Genomic DNA, 25,706 nt, shown 5'->3' with positions numbered 1-25,706 from the left:
GTTAGCTTTTGTATGAGCAGTAGACCCCCTGTCTTGTAAATCTCAGTTGGAATAGAATCAGCATCTAGTGCATTGCCATATGAGAGGCATCTAATAGCATTTAAAGCCTCTTCTTCAGTCAGAAGTTCAGCTAGTGAGGGATAGACTCCAAGTTGAGATATATAGGCAGTTGCTTCATCATTGGGTAATAACAGTTTGATGAGAAAGCTGAGAAAGTGTTCATCCCATTTCTCCAGGATAATAACCTTATCAATGTAGCTTCATCAGCACTGAGTAGTTGAAATGTATCATAGGTCTTTGGTCCATAAATATCCTTCAGGACATCATAAAAGTGTTTTGGATTATTTTGTGCATAAAACTGAATTTCTTCTGCATTCTTACTGAGCCAAAAACCCTCTATCTCTCTAAGCTTCGCCTGCACTTTATTTTTGCTGGAGATGTGTGCCATGTGTTTGGACACTAATGAACTATCCTGCTGGTAAACCTTGTAGAGTTCTTGGTTTTTGCTTAGCAGCTTCTGAATTTCCCCATCATTTTCATCAAAACAATCTTGATGTTTACAAGTATTCTGACCCAGATGAATAAATGCAGTGCTGTAAAAAAATTAAAAGATGCATATGAACTGATAAATATTGAAGTACAATGTAGAAAATCATATATGCTATTACAATATTAATGGAAAGAACAAAACAAAACCATCTGAATGCTGCATAATAAAAATGACCAAGATCCTGGTGTTGGGTAAGAATTATGAAAATGTACCTTCCTCCCTTCTTGGTAAAGTGGGAAACAATGAGAACATTAATGTACTGACCTATAGTTGATGTATTTGTTTAATTTCAATTTTCTTTTCTTTGATTTTCTGTTTTATATATTTTTAAATCTTTGCTCTCTAACCTTAAAGACCTCATGGAAATCAATCAGTGGTGCAGGTATACCACTACTTTTCTATACCTAGACACATAATTCACTTATTCTGTCTTATGGAGACTGAACTCTAATGAAAGTGCATTACTTTTTCTCACACCTATCAACTTATTATAACCCTCACTTTGGTGACCTAGGAATGATTTTTAGTTCTGTTTTTTTTGTTTGTTTGTTTTTTGTTTTGTTTTGTTTTGGTTTGGTTTTGGTGAGGCAAATGGGCTTAAGTGACTTGCCCAGGGTCACACAGCTAGTAAGTGTCAAGGGTCTGAGTCCGGATTTGAACTCAGGTCTTCCTGAATTCAGAGCCGGTGCTCTATCCACTGTGCCACCTAGCTACCCCTATGATTTTTAGTTCTAGCTTAAGTTATTGCTCACATATAGATTTTACCCTGAAAGAGGGAAGAAAAAGTACTCAATATACTTTATGAATCAAGTATAAGATTATGCTCAGAAGAATACTAATCATAAAACTCTCACCATGTACAACAATAAAATAATTTAAATAGGAATCAGTAACATAACTGCCGTTACAATCGGTTCATAGTCTAATACTAACACTTAATCAGGATATAAAGCACTGTTCAGGACTACTCATTGGGCATTTTACATTTCATCTTAGCCCTGCACAATCCAAATACTTTCCAGTTTGAGAGGACCCTAAGGGCTCTCAACCTCACAAGGATATATCCATTTTTTATCTTACTAATATTTCATTTTTCCCCAGTTGCATATAAAGATAATTTTTAACTTTCATTTTTATAAGATTTTGAGTTCCACATTTTTTTCTTCCTGCCATTCCCTCCCCCCTCCACAAGACAGAAACCAATCTGACATAGGTTATATATGTACAATCATGTTAAATATATTTCCACATTAGTCACGTTGTGAAAGAAGAATCAGAATAAAAGGGAAAATCTCAAGAAAGAAATAAAAAACAAAGAAGAGTGAAAATAGTATGGTTCAATATGCATTTATATTCCACAGTTCTTTTTCTGGATATGGAGAGCATTTTCCATCATGAGTCCTTCGGAATTGTCTTGGGTCATTGTACTGCTGAGAAGAGCAAGTTTTTCACAACTGATCAACGCATAATTTTGCTATTACTGTATACAATGTTCTCCTAGTTCTTCTCACTTCACTCAGCATCAGTCCACTTAAATCTTTCCAGATTTTTCTGAAATCTGCCTGCTCATCATTTCTTATAGCACAATAATATTCCATTACATTCATATACCACAACTTGTTCAGCCATTCCCCAATTGATGGGCATCCCCTCAATTTCCAATTCTTTGTCACCACAGAAAGAGCTGCTATAAATATTTTTGTACATATGGGTCCCTTCGCCTTTTTTAATGATCTCTTTCAGATACAGATGTAGTAGTGGTATTGCTGGTCAAATGGTAGGCACAGTTGTATAGCCCTTTGGGCATAGTTCCAAATTGTTCTCCAGAATGGTTGGATCAGTTCATAACTCCACCAAGAATGCATTAGTGTTCCAATTTTCCCACATCTTCTCCAACATTTATATTTTTTTGTCATATTACCCAATCTGATCTGTGTGAGATGGTACTTCAGAGTTGTTTTAATTTGGATTTCTCTAATCAATAGTGATTAAAATTTTTTCATATGTCTATAGACAGCTTTAATTTCTTCATTTGAAAACTGCCTGTTCATATCCTTTTATCTTTCTAAATTGGGGAATGACTTGTATTCTTATAAATTTGATTCAGTTCTCTATATATTTTAGAAATGAGGCCTATATCAAAAACACTGACTGTGAAAAATTTTTCCCAGATTTATGCATTCTTTCTAATATTCATTGCATTGATTTTGCATGTACAAAACCTTTTTAATTAATGTAATCCAAATTATCATCTTGCATTTCATAATATTCTCTGTCTCTTGTTTGGTCATAAATTCTTCCCCTCTCCATAGATTTGAGAGGTAAATTATTCCTTCCTCCCCTAATTTAACTATGGTATCATCCTTTATGTTAAAATCATGTGCCCATTTTGATCTTTTTTTAGTATACAGTGTAAGATGTTGGTCTATACCTAGTTTCTGTCATACTATTTTCTAGTTTTCTCAGCAGGTTTCGTCAAATAGTGAGTTCGTACCCTAGAAGCTGGAGTAGATTATCAAACAGTAGATTACTATAGTCATTTACCACTGTGTCTCATGTGTCTAACCTATTCCACTGATCTACCACTCTATTTCTTAGCCAGTACCAAATAGTTTTAATGACTGCCATTTTATAATATAGTTTTAGATTTAGTACAGCTAATCCACTTTCCTGTGCTTTTTTTTCATTAATTCCCTTGATATTCTTGACCTTTTGTACTTCCAGATGAATATTTTTTATATTTTTTAGCTATATAAAATAATTTTGGGTAGTTTGTTATGGCACTGAATAAGTAAATTAATTTAGGTAGGACTGTCACTTTTGTCATATTAGTTTAGCATATCTATGAGCAATCGACATTTTTCTAATTATTTAGGTCTCATTTTATTTGCGTGAAAAGTCTTTTGTAATTTTGTTCATATATTTCCTGGGTTTGTCACAGCAGATAGACTTCAGAATATTGTTATATTGTCTATTTTAAATTAAATTTCTCTTTCTATCTCTTGCTGCTGGGTTTTGTTGGTCATATATAGAAATGATGATTTATTTTAAGGGATACATTCATTTTAAGATAGAAACTCAATCACCTAAGATCAGAAGACAACAAATAAAACAGAAAGGCAGTCCAAACCACAGCTCATACTTACTAAGAAGCTGTTCACTAGATTCCGTGTGTTCACAGCCACATGCAGGCCTCAAGGAGATGGGTGAGAGGAGAATAAGGCAAACTGCTCTTTCCCCCATCCTATCTCAATATAAGATTAAAATAAAGAAAATGTGAGAAGGAAGGTTTCACATAGAATGTTCTTCTTTCAAACCTTCACAATCATTCAAGTGAAAGAAATGTAGAATATGCAATATCCTTTCTGTGTTAATGGTTTATTGACTACAAAAAAAAAAAGCATTTGACTTGGATGAGTATATAGCAGCCTTAAAGTTATCTTCCAATAAGATATGTTCCTCAATGCATATATAAATTTTAGAAAAGCTTCTTTAGTAAATGCAAATAAAGGGATAGCTTTATTTTTAGTGATCCTCTAATCATCACTATCAAGCAAGAATTATAGCAAGATGTCATCTAAATAGTTCAAATGAAAGAAATTTTCCAGGTGCTTCTAATTTACCCTTGACATTGTGTTGATTACTCTGAGCCTCCTCAAAGAGGTCCATAGCCATTTAAATGGGATGATCCTGTAATCCATTCAGGAAAAAGTAAAGCTGCATTAGAGGAGTACAAAGTCCAGGATGAAGGAGGTGTGTGATACAATAAATTCTGATCTGGTCGGGTAACATTTAAAGTTTTGTATTTATTTCTGAACATAACATATTAGGAATCTTGGACAAATAATAAGGTCTTAGATTAGACCTCAAAGAGACTTTTAGAAGCCTTCAAATCCAACCTTGTGAGGAAACAGAAGTCCAGAAACAGTAAATGACTTATCCAAACAGTTAATAAATATCTGAGGCAGAATTTTAACTAAGGTCTTCCCAACTCCAAGTCCAGATCCTATCCAGTACAAAGTGCTACCTCTCATATAACCTCTCTAGGGCTCAGTTTCATCATCTGGTAATGATAGAATTGGTCTAGATGACCTATAAAGTCCCTTCCAGCTTTAAAGCTATGATCTTATGGTCCCAAGTGGCACCAACCTGCCTGTTTGCTGTCTTCTATTATTTGAAGAATGGTCTTAAGGAAGAAAGATTAGTTTTCTGCTGCTTGTCACCGAAGATCAGAACTAGGAATTATGCAAGACATTTGTGAAACAGGTAAGATTTAGATTTGATGAAAGTATAAGGGAAGGTGTTGTACTCTACCACCTCAATTAATATAATAAGTTTAAATTCCTAATGGAATTTTAAATGTGTAAACTATATGGCTTATGCTCTGCAATATCTTTATAAGGTATGAATGTCTTTAATTAAGTCAATATGGGAAGAACTGATTGGCTAACTTAATAAGCTAATCATGTCTCTGGGGGCTTTAAATAGCTGAACTGAATTTCAGCATTTGAACGATTTCACAGTAGAGAAATCCAGAGCTGAAGATTCCATTTCAAGAGTTGTATTGAGTTCTTCTACATGAGAGGGAAATTATCATAACCTTTAGCACTGTACAAAGTAAAATGGCTTGCCTTGGGAGATGATGGATTTACCCATTGCTAGAGGTCTTCAATACCAATATTCAAATCATTTCTTGAAATGGATTAAAATGCTGGCACCAATACTTAACAGGTTTGTGGCCCTGGTTAAGTGAGGTGATCATTAAGCAGGAGGTACTGGTAAATATTTAACAACTCGATCTCTGCAGGGGGGGTACCAATCACATACTTTAAGTTTAATCTACATTATTAACATTTTCTTGACCTCTTTTAAAGTCTAAAGAACCAACAAAACAATAATTCAGTCTTGACTTGTAGCATTTGCTGATTTCCAAAGTATAAATACTCACACTGAAAATCAACTCTTAGCCTTCCTAAGCTGATTTGATTTGATTCCAGCATACATCTCTTATCTAGCCTTGGAGTATCTCCTAAGACATAGATAAACTTGGATCTCTATTTCTGGAAGCAGTTCCCTCCATAATAAAAATTTCATATTTTAGGATATATCTTCTCAACTAGAATGTAAGTTCCTTGAGGACAAGGTCTGCCCCTTATGCTTTGTCTTCTCTCCACAGAAACTAGCACATTCCCTTGGGCACAATAAGCCCAATGATTCATTCAAAGTGGAAGAATAAAAGTTTAACATTTTATCTTTGTTTATATTTTGCTGCATGGATTTCTAAAATTGGTTCTGTGGCTTTTAGAAGCAGGTGAGCAAACAGAAATCCCATGTAAGTCCCCTGTTCTATCATAACCCACTTGTGATGCTGGGAGCTATAGTAATTGGATTGTTGCTGCTAGGCACTCCCCCTGGAGGCTGCCCGGTACAGAACTCCTTGCAAGCCATCAACAGGTGGCACTGCTGCTTTGTTAGCCAAGGTAAAGTTCATGCTCAAAGTTTCTACTTCAACTAGCATGTATGATGAGCCTGCTATGTTCAGAATGTTGTGCACAATGATGGGAGAGATCCAAAAATTAAGTAAGGCCAAAGACTTTTATTATCAGGCTCTTCCCTAGATATACCGAAACACTTAATGAAACCATCACTATTCAAAAGGTTATCAACCCCGGACTCATTCTTTACCTTACAGCCCTCTGTTTTAGGCAAGCTTTAGCTTATCTCACCAGCTCTAGAAGGCCTCAGACTGCAGTGACTCTGAACTATTGAAAAGACTTTCATTACAGTTATCCCTTCCACATCATGTTTTCCCCCATCATGGTTTCAATCTATAATGCATCAGCACATAACATTAAATGGGAATTTGGGGGGACTTTTGTGGAACCTGCAGATAACACAGAAAAAGTTTAGAAACTTAGAAATGCATAATATATTTGTATAATACTGTATAATTTAGACTATGAGCAAATAACCCAAATTTTACAATTAGGCAGGCAAACACTCCATAAGAAGAAAAAGAAAAAAAAATGCAAGGTTCTCTAGAAAAAGAGAGGGCCAATAAATTTTACTCAGATTTTCCAAATCAAGGGGGCACCATGCCCCTAAGCCCAGGATGTAGAAGGGATAACTCCAGATCAGAAGCCCCTATAGCTATTGCATTAGGGAAGCTCTGTTTAAAAACTGTCCCCAAATACTTGAGTTTTAATTAGCTTTTATATCTTCTCAAGGGTGAGAGAAAGATAGGTGTAGAAGCGGTCTCCATTTAAGAATGGTGGGTTTCCAGAGAATGCCGTTTCAACCAGAAAACTGCTATTGTCACTGGTGCCTCTGAAAAGGTGACAAAAGAATTGTCTGATGAAAGAAAATGACCATTCAAAGGCAGTATTTGGGGCAAGTCACCCAGTCCTTCGCTGGCTTTATTAAAATCTCCCAAAATCTTCAAAAAACATTTAATCTGCACTTCACAATTAGCCTCTGCCTCCAATCTGGGTTATTACAATAATTACTTTTTTATAGTTTTTTACATTCTTTATTTTTCTTGGTTTTCTTTTTTTGCTCTGTGTTTTCTTTTACAACGTAACTAATATGGAAATTTATTTTGCATGACTTCACATATCAAATATATTGCACTATATCAAACATATTGCTGTCTTAAGGAAGGGGTAAAGGAGAAAGGGAAGGAGAGAATTTGGCACTCAAAAATTTAAAAAATGTTAAAAATATTTACATATAATTAGAGGAAAAAATTTAAATACACACACACACACAAAGAGGGGAAACAAAAATTCTGAGCTTCTGTTCATTTTTTGTTACTCCATTGTTTCAATCATGTAAACTCTTCATGATCCCATTTGGGGTTTTCTTGGCAAAGATACTATAATGATTTATCATTTCCTTCTCCAGCTCATTTTCCAGATGAGGAAACTGAGGCAAACAGGGTTAAGTGACTTACCTAGGGTCACACAAGTGGATTTGAATTCAACTCTTCTTGACTACAGATCTGGCACTGTATATACTAGTTAACCATTTATTAAGAACCATGTAAAGAACCATGATGATTGCTGGAGATTCAAATACAGATACCATGCAAATCTAGCTCTGGAGTGTCTTACAATCTAAAAAGGGGAAAGTATGTACATAAATGATTGTATGCAACGGAAAAGAAGATAAGTACAATGGAGAGACCTCAAAAAGCATTGTGAGAAATTTGAGGAGAGAACATTTTTACTTGGGGCTATGGGGTGTACATTAAGGAATTCTCCATAGAAAATGTGAAGTCTGAGTTGAGTCCTGAAAAAAGGAGGGAATTCAAAAGACTGAGAATGAGAGTATAAGGGAGGTGACTCCATTCCAGGCATGAGGGAAATAAAAGTACAATAAGAAAGGGCCATAAAGGGATGAATAAAAGATGATAATCCAATTATTATGAAACATAATAAACAGATTGGGGAATAGCATAGAATAAGCATGGACATGAAAATAGGAGCTAGTTTATGGGGTCAGCCATTTATACTTTATTCAGTAAGCAAAGACCACCAAAAGCTTTTGAGTCCTTGTGATTTTTCATTTATATTTACCTTTTTTATGTTTCTCTTAACTCCCATGTTTGAACTTCAAAGTTACTTGGCAGTCCTTTATTTCATTAAAGGTTCACCCTCCCCCTCACTGTAGGATGATGTTCAGTTTTGCTGGATAAATTATTCTTGGTTACAAGCCTGTATCCTGTGCCTCTGTGAAAATCATATTCTGAGTTTCTTCATAGTGGTGGCTGCTATGTTATCCTGACTCCTTGGTACTTGAACTCCTTCTTCCTGGCTACTTACAGTTCTTTTGCTTTGACCTGGAAATTCTGAGTTTTGTCTATCATGTTCTTAGGAATTTTCATTTTGGGATTTCTTTGAGGAGGTAACTGGTGAATTCTTTCTACTTCTACTATGTCGTTTGTTCCTAAGATGTGAAAGGTTTTCTAAGATTACTTGAAATATGATATCTAGGATATTTTCTTGATTGTACTTTCAGGGTCCAATGATTCTTAATTCTTTTTTTCCCAATCTGTTTTCCAGGTCAGTTCTTTTGCTATGAGATACTTTACATTTTCTTCTATTTATTTAGTCTTTTGAATTTGTTAATAATTCTTGTTGTTTCGTGGAATCATTGACTTCTCTTTGGTTCATTCTAAATTTTCAGAGTTTATTTTTTGTGTAAGATTGTATACCCTTTGTGCCAAACTGTTAATTCCCTCCCAAATATTGCTTGCATAGCTCTAATTTCTTTTCCAATTTTTTCCTCTAGTGCTCTCTTTTCATTGATTAAAAAAAAATGTTTTAACTCCTATTTCTTCTCTTCCAGTAATTCTAGTTGAATTTGTGCCCAAGCTGTATTTTTCTTTGAGGTTTTGTTTATAGATATTTTGGAATCATTCTTTTGGGGGTGTGTGTTGGGAATTCCTTGTCACCATAGTTGCTTTTTAGGGTGAAATTTTCATTCTTCTAGCCTATTTCCTGACTTCAGACTTGATGTTAGAACTGGACTCCACACATTTCTGAAGGGAAATCTGGGTTGGTCCTGTTGATACTTTCTTGAAGCATTAAGTGTTGTATTATTCCAGAATCTCAAGGTCAGCTCATGTTGAGACCTGAAAGCTTTCAGTGTTTCCAAAGTGATTTTATCATAGGCAAAGTCTAATTACTCCTCCCCCATACACCCAGAATGAGCTTTAACAATGGTCCATGGGACATTGATATATAGTAATTTGCACAACAAGTTAGATTACTGCTGACACTTCTCTAGTCTGGGTGCCATATTCTGAAATGTGGTTTCTTTTCCATGCATTTGTTTTTCCTGGATCAGATGGTAGATCTTTTCTTACTTCTAAGATATAACTCATATGTACACTTTCTAGATATTGACCAATGCACTTTCTTTAAAGAGGAGCATTCACTAATCTATATGGGATATGTTTTATTATATTTGTTTCATAAGCTTGAATCATATTTTCCCCCAAGAGAAGATCTGCTGTCCACTTTGAATTTAAGCACATACATATTAAACTGTGTGGAGTTGGTTGCAAGATCTGATGCAAGTTCTTCATATAATTGCTCTCCATGAATCTCTTACAGCTCATGGTTCAATAATCTTAATTTAATTGTGCTCTTTTGGCTTATGCTTATATATGAGCACTGTAGGACAATAGAACAGTTATCTCATAAAATAATGTGTTTTGTTGTCATATTCGGTTGGGTATCTATAAGAGGAAGATGCCAGGCTGAGGGACTATTTTCCATGTGCCCATTGCTTATCTCTATAATTAGAATGTAAGGTTCCTGAGAACAGAGGACTGTTACTTGTGCTTTGTCTTCCTCCCACAATATGAGTACATAATTGCTAGTGTATTCATGAGTTTTCCTTTTTACTTATGTCCATGACAAGTCCTCTATGTTTACAAGATATCTCATAAAATGATATTTCTTATTGTAATTGCACAGAGATATTTTTGTATTGTCTTTGAGAACATGAAGAAACCAAGTCTTCCAAATCATCTGATCCTCCAAGGGTGCTCCATGTGCCATCTTTATGTTTAGCTGCAACTTTATTTTGCCTTCTTATTTTGTTTATTGCAAGAACATTGCAACAACATTGATGTAGTTCATTTTCTCTAGTAGTGTGTAATTTCCTAGGACATAGGACATGTATTCTTACATTTAGAAATAATATAGATATAAATATCCCCAAATTCCTTATTTAAGAAAGTCATTACATTATTTTGTGGTTGATAACCATTTAGTATGATTCTATATGGTGATAAGAATTGGTCACCAGTTGTGCTATGGGTCCGATTGTGTTTGTTGAATGAGCAAAACAGAACTTGGGTATGTTTGAGATGAAAATCATCTCTGTGTGTGTATGTGTATGTGAAAGACGTTAGTCATGCAACTAGGTGGTGCAGCACTGTTGCTGTGTGATCCTGGGTAAGCCGCTTAACCCTATTTGACTCAGTTCCGCATCTGTAAAATAAGCTGAAGAAGGAAATGGCAAACCATTCCAGTATCTTAGTCAAGAAGACCCAAAAATGAGGTCACAGAGAGTTGGGCATGATTAAAATGACTAAACAACAACTATATAAAAGCTGAAGAGTGTGAATCAGTAAAAGTTTGTGAGGTACAGTAACAGGATAGAAGACTGGGTGATCAGTGGAGAAACTGAGACTTAGTGAAGCCCTAAATTTATGTGGTTACTGTCTAGATCTTCAAGAGCATGAGAAGTATGAGGATCTTCTCTGACTTCAGAGCCAGATATGTTCTACCTCCTTCATCCACCAGAAAGATTAAGCAGGAACCTGGGGTCTGAATCCTTCCCCATGAAGGATTTTCAGTTAAGGAGCAATAACAAGAAATTATTGTTAAGGTTTTTTAACCACTTACCACATTCAGAGTCTTCTTAGAGCCACTAAGTCTCCACAGAGAAAGGGACATCTGTGATGAATGGTGACTAACTCATCCAAAGTTTAGGGCTGTAAGTCAAGGAGCAGTTTCCATTGTTATTATATTGGAAAGATCATATCATAGATAAATGCTGGATGTTTTTGAAGAGTCATCTTTTAATGTATCAATCAAGGATGCTACAAATAGTACCAATATGATGAATAATTAAATTCTAAGTATATTAATGCCACCTACTTTTTTCAGCATAAAAAAAGGAGTTGATTTCTGACAAAAGTGATGGAGGGAGATGGAGATCATGATCATGACATAGAAATTTGATTACAACGGCATACGATGCAAAGAGATGAGCACAATTAAATGTAATGTAATGTAATGACTCATAACACATTATAGGTCTCTCGGACCAGAGGTATTGATGATTTTCAAGAAGAAACTTCACAAGGGAATTCTTTTAAAGACTGCCTAGCTAGGTTCTTCAGCTGGATCACTGGAATAAACCAATTTGAACATCTGCAATTAAGGCAATAAACGTATGTGCGCTAGAGCGCACTGAGTGTGTGGGTTGGGTGTTAAAACTAAGGCCAAAAAAAAGAAAATCACATCCTTCTGTGCAGGTTTAGATCATAGTAAAGGGATGTCCAAGAAATGGAGTGGCAGAAACATTTTCTCCCTACACTTTTAGCCACACAATTTTATTTCATTTTGCCCTGGTGTTTAACTGCTGAAAGGGTAGAAGTAAGCATTTTTTCAACATGGTAGTTTTCATTTCTGATTGCCTTAAATTATAGCTTTTTAAAGATTTTTTTCCTTTATGCTTTACTTCTAATAACTTCCCCAGTGAGTCTTCTTTTCATTTTTCTATTTTTAAAAAGTGAAATGAGTGAGAGGCAGATCTTGTCAGGTAGAAAAGCATAGCCAAATTTTCATGGCATAATTAATGCCAGCTTTGTGGTTTTTAAATGATTTTAAAAACTAGAGAGACAGTGTAAGTTCAGGAAAAGGAAAAAGAATATAAATAAGGAAAAGGAATTTTCATGCACAATCTAGCATTTTAGAAGATTGACACAATTAGAGAATTTGCAATGAGTCAATTCTCTGTGCTAAAGCTATTTTGACAAAGAAAGTGGCCATTTCCACCCCCAGGATCCCTGCACTCAAGGATTAGGCCTTAGCATTTTGCTTCTCTATTTGCTGTGGATTTGGATGAATTACTCCCAAAGAATGGTTCATTTAAAATATTCCATGGTTCTTTTTAGTCAGTTCATGCTCTTTACTCTCCAACAAGTATAATTGCCTAAATGGACTAGTAATCAGTTCTCTTATTTAGTTATTGAAAATAGTGTCACCATTTATCTTTTGTGTGCATGATTTAAACGTGTCTGCATGAATTTTTGGTGTGCCTTATATTTGTTTGCATTTTTACAAGGTTCACAGTTGCATTCATTGAGTTCTGTATTATGGCCTGCTGAAAGGGGAAGTCCTCTGTAAAGCAGCTTACACAAATTTTCCTAGTTTATGCCATGGGGGGGGGATTTTTTTTTTTTTAGGAAAGGTGATATGAAAAGACCAAATGAAATTTTGGTATTAATTTCTCTGAGAAACTGCTGATAGAAAAAATGGCTTGAGTAATGAACAACCTGTCTGGACAATTGTCATAAATTAATCATTTCAAATTTGTCATTTCATTCATTTGTAAAAACAAAACAAAAAACTCCCTTATGTGTAGCTTAGAATCACAGCATTTGATGAATAGATGAGAAGGACTTTGAGGAGTTTCTAGTTATTCTTCTCATATTACGTTTAGTAAAGAACACACCTAAACCTTCCCCTAGACAACTGAGCATTAATTTTGCTTTTAAAGACAATGTAGTATAGTTTTAAAAGATTACGAAGATTAGGATCAGGAAGCATTCATTTAAATTTGAACATTGATGCTTACCACATGTATAACCATGGGCAAATCATTTAACATCTTTGAGGCTTACTTTCCTCATGTGAAAAATCAAGGATATTTTGTCAAGGAAATACTTTTTTAAACATTTTAGAATGTCAGTAAAAGATGTTATCCCATACAGTAAACCAAAAGGGGAGGCAAAAAGACATATAGACAAGTGTGCCTCTACAGGCCAAGTGGACTTCTGAATATGATCCATGTTTTCCCATGGGTGTTCATGATATTCAAAAAATGTATAGACATGCATGTTGATTGACAGCTAACTGGTAGGAGTAGTTTTCTGGGTTTCAGGAACAATGAGACTTTCTAATCTGTCTAGTCTGTCTAGGTTTCACATGTCTGAGACAGGGCAAATGGTTTTCCTTTTGCTTGATCTTGCAAAAGAACAGGGGAAAGAAAGGAGGGAAATAGAGATAAGATATGATTTTTTGAAATTTATACTGGAAATTGAGTTAATCATGGAAAGAAAAAGGAAAACTAGTAACTTTCTCCCACTATAGGATTTTGGACCAGGTCACCTCCAAGAGTCCTTCCAGATTTCTAAACCTCATTGATTCTATGCTTGTTAATTGGTTGATTGACTGATTACAATAGAATTCTAAGATTTTCACTCAAAATTAACTGAAGGAGAAACAATGCTCACTACATTTTTTGTAAGAAACCTTTATGTGCTTGAATAGCATTATTAAAATTCCCCTTATTTTTATCTTCTCCGTAAGGAACCAGTCCCAATTCCATTCATTTGGCTTCATACAATTTATTTTTCTATCTCCTGGTCATTCCAAATTATCAGCCATCTTTGTAAAAGGTAGGTCCCAACTAGAATACTTCCACTAGCAATTCTGCAGGAAAAATAATCTGAGAAATCACCTCAGTGTGTGTGAAAGGCTGTTTAGCTGAGATTTTGATCCTAGCCCAAAGGTTATTTTCTCCAAAGGGAATCTAGGATCTATGATGTACAGGCTGTCTGGAGAGACAAATGAGAACCAAGTGATTTAACTTAAGTTATATCCAGAACACATGAATGTCATTTGATTTTTATAATGTGGCAACAAACTGAGTTTTAAATGTCATGACTACTGTTTTCATATATCTTTACCCTATAGACACAATAATGATGTAGCAGTAGATGTAGACAAAGACATATCAGTGCGATGCTTTGGGGTTTTTTGTTTTTGTTTTTTGAACTGTGCATTGCTATGTTGTAGACTTGTCACTTTACCCACTGAAAAACCTCAAGACCTTTATGGACCACATTTGCACAGAACTCATTATCCCCCCTTCTGGATGGATGCAATTTGTTTTCCTTCTGCTGTACTGCCTACACTTATCTTTTTGGAGTTTGGTTTGGTTTAGTTTTGATCACTTTTCTGATTTATTAAGGTCATTTGGAATTCTAATTCTGTCTTCCAGGGTTCTGGCTGTCCGTGATAGTATGGTATCAGCAGCAGCTAACTTAATGAGCATACTCACTACTTCATTATCTAGGTCACTGATGAAAATGCTGATCCTGGGATGTAGGTGCTGTGAAGCAGCACTTGTTTACTCTCTACTTTATCTTCTAATCTCCCCTCCTGTCCATGATCTTTCTTCTGCTACCCTTTATACCTACTTACACTATTCCCAAATGCTTATTATTCATTCATTATCAGACATTCCCCAGGTTGTATGAACTTCTGTCCAATTCTGATACCAAACATGGCCTGTATGTAGGTGATGGTTCCAGTTTGCTGATTTGGATATAATTGGAGCCAGATGAAGTCAGTATATAATCTTCCACTTTCAATTAATTAATCAGGTTTTTCACACACTCAGTGGGAATTCTACTATTCTGATTGACCAGCTTTTTATGAAGCTGCATTTGTGTTTTTCTTTAGAGACCTCAGAGTACCCTTCAGATATCTAATCACTTTTCTGTTTCTTTGTCATGAATTAACAATTGTCATGAATTGTTAACAATCACAAAAAGCACCTACATGAAAAACCAATCACAAGGAAAGCTTAGTCTTCTTCTCAGTCACGTGCCCTTCTCTCTACTGAAGAGCAGCAAAGTAAGTTGCTTCTCTTCAGGTTTAAGTGAGTTTCAAAGATTAAATAATAAGGAAAATATGTTTTGATAGTCAATTACATGTTCCAGGCCAAGTCTGTCCTTTAACACATAATGGCTATGTGACAAGTCATGGTGACCCAGGCAACTCCAATGTTCCCACCCTGAAACTGTACCATTGACATGACAAAAGGATCTCTTCATCACATCTGTGCATTCTAAGACTCCTTGGCCACTCCTTAAAGACTACTGGACCTTGTCACTGGTTCACCAGCTGAGCTTTCCTTTGTGCGACATGTTGCCTCCCACAACTAGAATGACAATCCCTTGAAAATAGAGACTGCCTCACTTTACTTTTCGTATGCCCTAGAACTTAAAACAGTACTTAGCACATAATAAGAACTTAAATGCTTTTCCATTCCATTGAATTTGAAGAGTTGGTGCTGATCTTCGTTGGTAGAAGGAGTTTCCTCATTGGGAGTTCTGTATGCCAATGAAATCACAGGAACGGTCTAATGTCTATATGTTTGTTATGACCATGAGCCTCTCATTTAACATATCAATGTACCAGACAGTCTTCTAAGCCTAAATTTCCAGTCTATATTGATGGAGGGAATCTTTACACAGGAAGTTCTCTGCACCAAGAAATCATGGATCTAGAGCTCCCACACCTCTCTCCCCCGCCACAAATGTGGCTTATTTTCTTTTAGTTCAAAAAGAACATATTGAAATTTTTCACATATGTTTTAATATGCTTAAACTCTTGTTTTTCTATCTTTCTCTTCAAGTGAACCAAGTGTTTATGGAAAGCATCATTATTCTCATTCTGCTTTAATGAAACACCCATCCTTCATGATTCTAAAAGATATGATGTGAAAAGTATTTAGGGAACCAATATTTATTTTATTCTCTCCAGAACTCTACTATTCCCAGAGTTACACCCCCCAAAAAACCCTTTACTAATAATGACTATAAATTTATGATGTTCAGATTAAATATTAATTATATCCCTCCCATCTTTGTACTTTTTAAAGAAGGACAAGCTTAATGGGTTTTCCCTTTACCATTTTAGTGACTAAAAGTATTTTCCTGTTGATGATAAGCTCTTTAATTTAAAGAGCAAAAATAATTCAAGAATCATTGGAGGGAACAACACATCTTAAGTTAACCTTTACAATTGATGATGGCAACTAGTGGTTTACATGTGAGGGAGGAAAACTGTCCAAATACTTTATATGTCATACTAGGGAGGAGAAAAGAACTAATACTCAGGTTCTAGTAATGTCATTGCCAAACATATTCTATGAAGCTTTTATCGTAATATTCTGAGAAACATGATCTGGTTTGTTACATATCTGAATCTATAAGAAAATGGTTCTAATAACTGGAAAAAAACTACAAAGACTATAAAGAATTTCACATGAGAAGTAAACAACTAAAGCTTTGCAAACAAAAAGTCTGACTCTGAATTATGCATCAAAACAAAGTGTGGAGTAGTTTTTTGTCAGTTAGCAAGCATCATTTCAGTCCAAGCATTTCCCCAGCTCACTCTCTGCCATCTGTCTCACAGGGAGCAATTAATCTTAAAATCCAACATAGAGCAACATTAAAATTCTATTAACACTGAAAAGTGGTTTCAGAGGCTGCTTGGCAGTGCCATTTTCATTCCTCCAGATTTCAATGTTAATTATGAATGGGACAGGTATGGAATGCTAGTCTATTTAACTAGTAAAAATAAATTGGGCTAATAAGATATATCACTGACACTAAAATTCCATATGACCCAATTCCATGTGTTGGCATCCTGACACTTAATGAAGTATGAATTGCAGAAGAGGATAAACAAGTTGCAAATATGACCCCTTTGTATTATACTAACTACCTGCTCATGTGTGAGCACTTTTTAAAAAGTTCTAAAACCAAATCCAAGGTCAATGTTTCAATGATTCTGACTGAATTTACTCTTTCATTTACAGAACCACATCACGGCCTTCGCAGAAGTCACATGATGTTGAATTGGATGCTTTTTCACTGCACTGGACATCATCCCTTTTCACAGTCCATTCATGAGTCCCAAAGTTTTTTGACAGCAGGATCAGTTTATAAAAATGTTTGATCACTGATCATTCATACAGTATTGAGGTCTATGTCAACTTTATTTTGAAAAGATACTCCTTAAATATTCAACTTCCATGTTACAGTCCCACAAAACCACCTTGAGTATGAAAAGCAAACTATATGCTCACCAGATTTATATGAGAAAACCCACTATCTGGGTCTACTTAAGCTTTTCAATTATCCCCATATCTATTCAGCAGTATGCTATATTTAGTTTAAAACAGGCTTTCAGATTCAAAAAGTTTCGGGAGTTTTGTGTCTTTTTTCTTGCTTTCAGCACAGTCATTTTCATTGACATATTTCTGTGTGTAAAATTTCTTTTTTAAAACATGTTATGTACTCAAATAACATTTGCACATTGTATGATAGTACACCTCTTAAAATACCATTCCTCCTGAATATTCTCAGACTGGTGCTCCTGCTTTTGAAGGGAAAATGCCCATTTTTACTGTAATGAGTAATGTATCATAATTAAAAATATATTTATTTGGATTTTTCCTGATAGTTGTGGTTGAAATGTTGAACTATAGGGATTTTTTTTTGAATGCAGATTGTATGTAGGATAGTTGGAATAAGAATATAAAACAGGGATGACTTTTATTGGCCAATACTGTGTTGGTAGCAGTATCTCAGAATAGGTAAAAGGCTCCATCCTGGACACTGTCCACTTAAAATTTCTATGTAATTTAAATGGGAAAGAGGTACACTATTATATATCATCTAAGTTATAACAAAGTCACAAAGATGGTTAGCATATCATCTTTGCACATACCTTGTATTTTGAACAAGAGGGTGATGAGACTGAGAAAGAAGGTATTGGTGTTGTGGTAAAAAAAATGTAAGTTTTAGCTGAATCATTTGAGAGTTCCATTCAATTAACAAGCATTTATTAAACACTTCCTAACTTCATGGCACTGTGTTTAGTGCTGGAGATGCAAAGGAAAACAATATAATCCCTACCCTCAAAGAAGTTACATGCTACTATGGGATGTGTCATGTATATAGAGAAGTAAAAATAGAATAATTTAAGGAGGAAGAAAGCACTGGCAAGTGGGATATCAGGAAAGGTTTCATGGAGTTTGTAGCACCTCAGCTACATCTGGAAGGAAGCTTTGTAGAATGAAGATGAAATATCCTATAGGAAAATTCACTTTTTGTTTGTTTCTCTAGCAAAGACTTTGAAACCTGGCATTGTAGATGCTCTTGAGGTATCTTTGGCCTGCATGATTAGCTAGAATTTATTGTAATCTATCTCTTTGATCCTTATAATGTGATAAGAATATACTCGATTCCCTCGGAAATTTCTCCAAACAGACACAAAGACTTCTGTCCAATGGGAGATAAAGTCTATGGCTTTCTCTGATTATTACTGGAAGTGAAGTTTCATTATGTCTGACCAATGGAGTATCTCTATCTCCATCTAAGAATTCAACAGTATTGTATTTTGATAATATGACTATGTGTTCTTGTGCTAGAACTTGAACTATTGATCCAAAAGCAACAATAACCCATTTTCCAAAACTATCATAATCTCTTACAGTTGTGGGGTTGTTTCAAATGGCAAAGTACAAAATTAGGTAACTTGGGCAAGTAACATCCTCTCTGCACCTCATTTTCTTCATTCAGAAAATGAGGGGTTTGAACTAGATGACCTCTAGCGTTCCTTCTATCTCAAAATCTACAGTGGGATTATCTCATTTGATCCTCACAAGAGCCTATGAGTTAAATAGAATCGATATTAGTATCTCCATTTTACAGATAAGGACACTGAAGTTGAGATGATTTTAACGTGACTTCTAATAGGGCATACAATTAGCAAATGGTAAGAGTTGGGATTAAAATCTAAGTCTTTTCCCAGCACTCTTTGGAAAGGAAGGGAAACAGAGGGGAATCAGAATAGTTCCTTAGCCAGAATAAGTACCAGTAAGATTAGCCAAGTCTGGTTATTTCTATTATAGCATCCACTTTCCAAGGACCAAACCTTTTGTATATCTATTTCCATTTGACAGTAACTGCCTTAGAAATGTGTGAGAAAGGTCAACATTGCACATTAAATAGATACTGCTTGGAGTAGTCATTAGAATATTGGACTTCAAGTCAGGAAAATCTGAGTTTGAATCCCATGTCTGACACTTAACTAGCAATGTGACACTAGATAAATCATTTAATCTCTGTGTGCAGTTCTCTAGGACTCAGGGAGAAAGTGTATCTGAGTCAGAAAACTGAATTCAGATTCTAGTTCTGCCATTGAATACCCATGTGACCATGGGCAAGTAGCCCTTTCTGAGGCCTGGGTTTTCTCATCCATATAATGTCACAGTTGGCACTTAGATGAACCCCAAGTTCCCTTATAACTCTGAATCTGCAATCCTATGATCTACTAAGTCATAGATTGCAATCTTCATTGGTTCATCCTTATGAAATCACTGGTCTTTCATGTTATCATGTAAAGACACATTGAATCATGTCTTAAATTTCAACAGAGGGGATAGAATTTCAAGCATGTTCAAAAGCACAATTCTGTTAAAAACCTGACCTAGTTAAGCCTGAGTAAAGTCAAGTCAGCTACAGTGTTCGAAGATCAAAGATCCTTGGGTTAACTTTTTACAATATATGACTCATTGATCCCACCACATAGAAAAGTATATATAACATATATGTGTGTGTATTTACATATACACACATGTACACATATATGCACATATATGCTTTATATGTATAAAATATGAAATGCCAGGAGAGAGCCTTTAACCTTGATACTGTTACTCAGAATAATGGGGGAAAAATAATTGAAACATGAATATGTAAAAATGTATATATTATAGAGAGAATAAGCAAATACACATCTTTCTGATGAAGACATGTCTCCTTTTTATCCTAGGTACTTAGGGGCCCAGGTCACTATCAATTGGTCTACCTGAAATTTTCAGTGATACCTATTTGCATGGCAGGAAAGCTGCACATGTTTATTCTGATTTCTAAGATGACTTAAAAGGCTCTTTTATGTTAAAAGAGAGGTGAACCTTCTTCCACAGACTGTGTCTATTCAACTTCTAACTGGGCCTCTCTCTTCTCAGGATGTACCCCAGCCAAATATTTCGGGTTAAATTTACCATACAATTTCCTTTGAGAACCAGCAGTGGGACAAAGGGTAGGGTGGGAGGTGGGGGTGGGGGGTGGGGTGAGTCAGAGAGGGTGGGATAAAGAAGAATGAGGAGGATGCTCTGCTGTGTACTGTATTTTTCAAATAAAATTTTTAAAATGAATAAAAAATAAAGTTCAATTTTTTTCATGTACCTGTATAGTCCTTTATTTGGGGGAGGAAGTGGACTGGTGTGAGGTTTCCTAAATGGATGTTAATGTTTCCATAAATTGATTTTTTCACTGAATTATTTAGGAACTGTTTGGAAATTCATGTTAGTGGGTAAGGGAAGCAGGAAATTCCTCCCATCACCAGGGACTAGGGTGTCATTGTGAAACCATACCTTACTTAGGTATTTTTTAAGCCAGGACTCCAAGGGAAGATGGGTGAAAGATGGAACGGATATGGGATGCTTAGAATAAATAACCTACCTCATCCTGCATTTGAGTAGGTCACTTAGAGATGAACATTGCTGATGTTATGCCCCTAGAGTACCATTTGTTAAAAATTAGCATTTTCTATCTAGTCAAAGGTAAACTGATTATATACCTAATTGCCTAATTTATACCTGCAGTACCATATCTTCTGTACAATCTAGTACATTTCCAAATATGTGTGCTTTAATTTATAGTGTTATGAGGTTGTTGTTGCTGCTGCTTTTTTGGAAGGGAAAAAAAACCAAAAATGTGATTTGAATTCTCTTCTCCTTCTCCCTATACTTAGTTCCAGTGTTGTTCCTCATTTGGGTAAGTTCTGGGGAAAAGGTCACAAGTTCAAAGTCACATGTGAGCTTCACGCTATATTGGGACCACAGACAACCCCAGATTCTGAACAGCCATCTCACAAATGCCTTGACTTTGGGACAAGGGGACACAGTACAGATGCTAAATACAAACTCACTGTCTTACTTTGATACCTAAATAGTAAACATTTCTATAGTACTTTCATGTCTACTAAGCATTTTGCCAATAGGTTCTTCTTTGCTTCTGAGAACAACCCTGAGAGGTTGGTACTGGTATTATAATCCCTATTTTTCAGATAAGAAAACTAAGCCTAAGAGGTCCTTATTTGTCTAGAGTCATTGTTAGTAAGAAACTGAGACAGAATTTAAACCCAGGTCTTCCCGAGTCCAGGACCTGCACTCTACCCAGTAAACCTTGCTGCCTTCAAGAATCTACGATGTCAGGGGCAGCTAAGTGACACAGTGAAAAAAGCACCGGCCCGGGATTCCGGAGGACCTGAGTTCAAATCTGGCCTCAGACTCTTGACACTTACTAGCTGTGTGACCATGGGCAAGTCACTTAACCCTCATTGCCCGGGGGGAGAGGGGGGAAGAATCTGGGATGTCTTTAGTGTGATTGCTCTCTACACTTAATAAAGATCACAATTCCTTAGAAGGATCAGTTTTTGTATGATCAGTCAGGAAAGAGTATAAAAGTTATTTAATCACTTCATCATTCAGTATTGGTAATGAGACACTCAGAGCTTAGCTGGGTCAGTCTTCTGTCAACAGAGTCTAGTAGGTTTGTGCTTAAAGCATTTCTTGTTTGTTTAAGAAGTGACATTGCATCCCCACAGCTATATCCGGGGAGACCCCATACTCACACCATTTCCCACCTTCCCACCCCCACACACTGCAGTGAAGTAGCAGGGGAAGATTCCATCACTGATGGAAAATAATATACTGCTCATATCCTACAGAAGTTGGCTTAGATGTATCATCTTTATATGGAAAAGAACATCACCCTGTATGAGTTGTATATCTGCATTTGATGAGAGACTTGGTGAAGTTCTTACTTATTGTGTTCCCTATAATGAAGATATCACAAACCCCGATTCCACAACTACTCCAATCAATGTCTCAGCTATTCAAAGTATGTGTGTATGAATAGGTTTTGAATAAATGAATTTCCAAGCTAACTTAAGCACAATTCTTTAAACACTGAAGCTTTGAAATTGTATTTTATCAATGTTTAATAGAAAGATAGAGAATTGGGAATAGACCTATGATTTTATTTGTATAAGGAAATCCCAGATGAAGGAGCTCCCTCTAAGAATACAGGTCGGCACCTTTGTCTAGAAAGCTGCTGAGAACACTGAGTTGAAGTGACTTATCTAGCATCATACAGACATTAAAGATCAGAGGCAGGATTTGATACCACATCTTCCTAGTTCCAAAGCTGGTATTCTACATTTTTATGGAAATATTTCTAAAATGTATTACATTCTTCCTAGAAACGGATGTCCAGTAGACATCTAAAACTCATAATATTCCAAACAGAACTCATCTTTCCCTATAAGCCCTGTCCTCAACAGCCCAACTTCTCTTTTACTGTAAGAAGCAATACTATCTGCTATCAGAAAGACCTGGAAAGACCCACATGAACTGAAGCAGAGAGAAATGTACTGTATACAAAATAACAGCATTAGTGCAAGATGATCTGCTGGGAAGCACATGATTATTTTCAGCAAGGCAATGATCCAATATAACTTTGAAGAACTTTTCAAAATTGCAGTCCATCTACAGAGAAAGAACTGACAACTCCTTAATCTGAAGTTTTGTTTTTATCTGTTTTCTCTCACAACCTAGCTAATGTAGAATTGTTTTCCATGACTACTCATCTATAATTTATATTGAACTGTTTGAGTTCTTGGGGTGGGGGTGGGAAGGGCGGGAGGAAGAGAAGTTGGAAAACGAAGTCTAAAAAAAAATGATGTAAAAATTTGCTTTTACATGTAACTTGGAAAATAAAATTCTAAAGAAAATCAATACTATCCTTCCAGATCCTCAGACTAGCAACCTAGGTGTCATCCTTGACTCCTCGCTATCTCGTACCCTCTATATCCAGTCTGCTACTAAGTCCTGACCTCTTCTGTCCTCTGATAGTGCTAAAATTCTGGAAACACTCCTCATCACCCCGTGCCTGGACTACAGCAATAGGTTGCTGGTGGATCTTCCTGCCTCAAGTCTCGCCCCATTCCTATACATCCTCCATTTGGTCACTAAAGTGATTTTCCAAAACTATAAGTGTGACCATATCACCCCCCCCCCACTCAAATTCTAGTAACTCCCTATCACCTGCAACCAAATGCAAAATCTTCTGTTTTATAACCTAGTCTTCTACCTTTCTAGTTTTCTTCCACCTTATTCTCCACCATATATACTTTGATCCAAGGACACCAGCCTCCTTGCTATTCTATGAATAAGACACTCCATCTCTCAGATCCAGGCATTTTCTTTGAGTGTCCCCCATGGTTGGAATGCTCTCCTACCTCCTTTCTACCTACTGATTTCCCTGGCTTCCTTCAAATCCTAATGAAAATCCCACCTTCTATGGGAAACTTTTCCCAACCCCTCACTCTTGATGCTTTTCCTATTCAACGTGCATATAGTTTATTTGTACATATCTGTTTGCTTGTTGTCTCGTCCATTAGATTGTTGTGAGCTCCTTGAGGGCAGGGGATATCTTTTGCTTCTTTTTGTATACTCAGTGCTTAGCACAGTACCCGACACATAGTAGGTACTTAATAAATATTTATATACTTACTGACTTTCACTGAATTCTCCCAATCTAGTTATTGGGTCTACTGTCTCACATCTTCAGAGCTGTCATTCAGAAATCAAAGTCAAGGTCACTGGCCTATAAATTTTTCCCTCTATAAGCTTATAATAATACCTCTCCAATTTTCCATGAACCTCCAAAGTTTACTGCCATTGGCTAATCAATCACATCCACACAATTTCGTATAGGCTACACTGTTTAGTCCAGGAGCTCTTGGAAAGAAAGCTCTAAGCATAAAAATTCAGAGATCCTATGATTCATAAGAATTGGCTCTAAGTTCATGAGGCTTATGTTTGCCAATGCTATGCTGATCACTCTTTTGAAAATGGAGATGTCTACACTTCTCCAGTCCTGTGTTGTCTCTCCTGTTTTCCACAACTTTTCGTGATCTACTTAGCATATATCTGGAAGCAAAGGTAGTGGTAGTTGTAAGAGGCAGCTAGGTATAACAGTGAATGGAGTCAGAAAGACTAGTTCAAATCAGGCCTCAGACACTTATCAGCTGTGTCACCCTGTGCAATTCATTTAACCTCTGTTTGCCTGAATCCACTGGAGAAGGGAATGGAGAACCACGCCAGTATCTTTGCAGAGAAAATACTAAGGACAGTATGATCACAAGGTCATGAAGAGTCAGATATGACTGAACAACAACAAAGCAATGATTTCAGAGACCCATGGATTCTTGTTAAAGCTAAGGCTAAGGCTTCATCAAGACCAGATCATGTAACACTCGTTTATTTTACTTACAGAATTACTGAACTGTTAAATGAAGCAAATCCTATAGATATAATTGTAGGTCTTAGAAAAGATTTTGATAAAATGTTTAATAATATTAAAAATAACTATTGGGAAAACTAGACAGCAGTTTGGTAAAGAATTAGGTTAGTTTGATATCAGACCACAATGAGCATCAAATAAATATGCAACTGACATGTTAAATGTGAAGTCATTAAAAATTTGGATAATGATAGGTGATATTTTTCACAACTTTCAGGAGAAATTCATAATTAATGAAGGAAAAGAGAAAGTCAAAAAATTATTTTGGTTTTATAAAGTTAAAAGACTTTTGAATGAGCAAAATCAATTCACCAAGAATAGGAATAATCTTCAAGGCAGTTATTTTTTACATTTAAAAAATGATGGCGATTGGTAAAAATATAAATATTTATGTATAGCATATAATTTTATATATGCATATTTTAATATATACATATATATATTTGAAAACTGATGAAATTAGTGTGACTGGTACAACCATAACCCATCATGCTGCGTATAGACTAAAGCTAATAAACTCAGATACTGGGTATTCCCTTCTTCCCAGCCTTCTTGTTTTGCTAGCATAGTTAGAGTTAAGTACCCTGTGTATCTGACCCTCATTCCCAACTCATTAGGCAATTAGAAAATACCTTCTTTGTTCTGACTGGTTCTGATTATACTATTGACTATAATTTCCATAATAATGACAGGAAAGTCTCCTATTGGTGTCACCTGAACTTTTTGTCTAACACTAATGGCATCTGAGCCTTTGACCAAAGTCAAAAGGCCATTATGTGATTCTACATCCAGAAGCCACCTTACTGGGTTCTGAAGAAAGTGAGGACCACATTCTAAGACTCTTCTCTGTTGGCATTTATTCTCCTCTTCCTCTCATGAGTAGTGATACAGTTTTGTTAACTCATAGCCTCCTATGGCTCTGCTGTTCTTCATCTGAACTCACCTGTACTACAAAGCTCGAGTAATTCTTGAATAGATGTGGTCAGTAGTTATGAACACTTTCAAAAGTTGATGGCAGAGTGACTAATGATAGAATATTCTACTTCTCTCTTTTAAAAAAGTGTTCCATTATGATTTTTTACATATTTAGAGATTATTCCTACTCTATGAGTG

At 35.8% G+C, this 25,706-nt stretch overlaps 1 protein-coding gene across 1 annotated transcript in view; it reads left to right on the top strand.

Moving 5' to 3' along the window:
* Positions 1–19,950, top strand: part of PLPPR5 (phospholipid phosphatase related 5) — a 181,335-nt gene extending 161,385 nt beyond the window's left edge. Inside the window, exon 6 of the mRNA XM_043962809.1 lies at positions 16,970–19,950. Coding sequence (XP_043818744.1) covers positions 16,970–17,002 — 33 coding nt within the window. The 3' untranslated portion in view covers positions 17,003–19,950. The remainder of the gene's footprint in view (positions 1–16,969) is intronic.
* The last annotated feature ends 5,756 nt before the right edge of the window (positions 19,951–25,706 follow it).

This window comes from Dromiciops gliroides, chromosome 4 (genome assembly GCF_019393635.1).
Source record: "Dromiciops gliroides isolate mDroGli1 chromosome 4, mDroGli1.pri, whole genome shotgun sequence".
NCBI classification, from domain to species: Eukaryota; Metazoa; Chordata; class Mammalia; order Microbiotheria; family Microbiotheriidae; genus Dromiciops; species Dromiciops gliroides.
The sequence above is the reverse complement of the archived record's forward strand: the minus strand, read 5'-3'. Positions and strand labels throughout refer to the sequence as shown.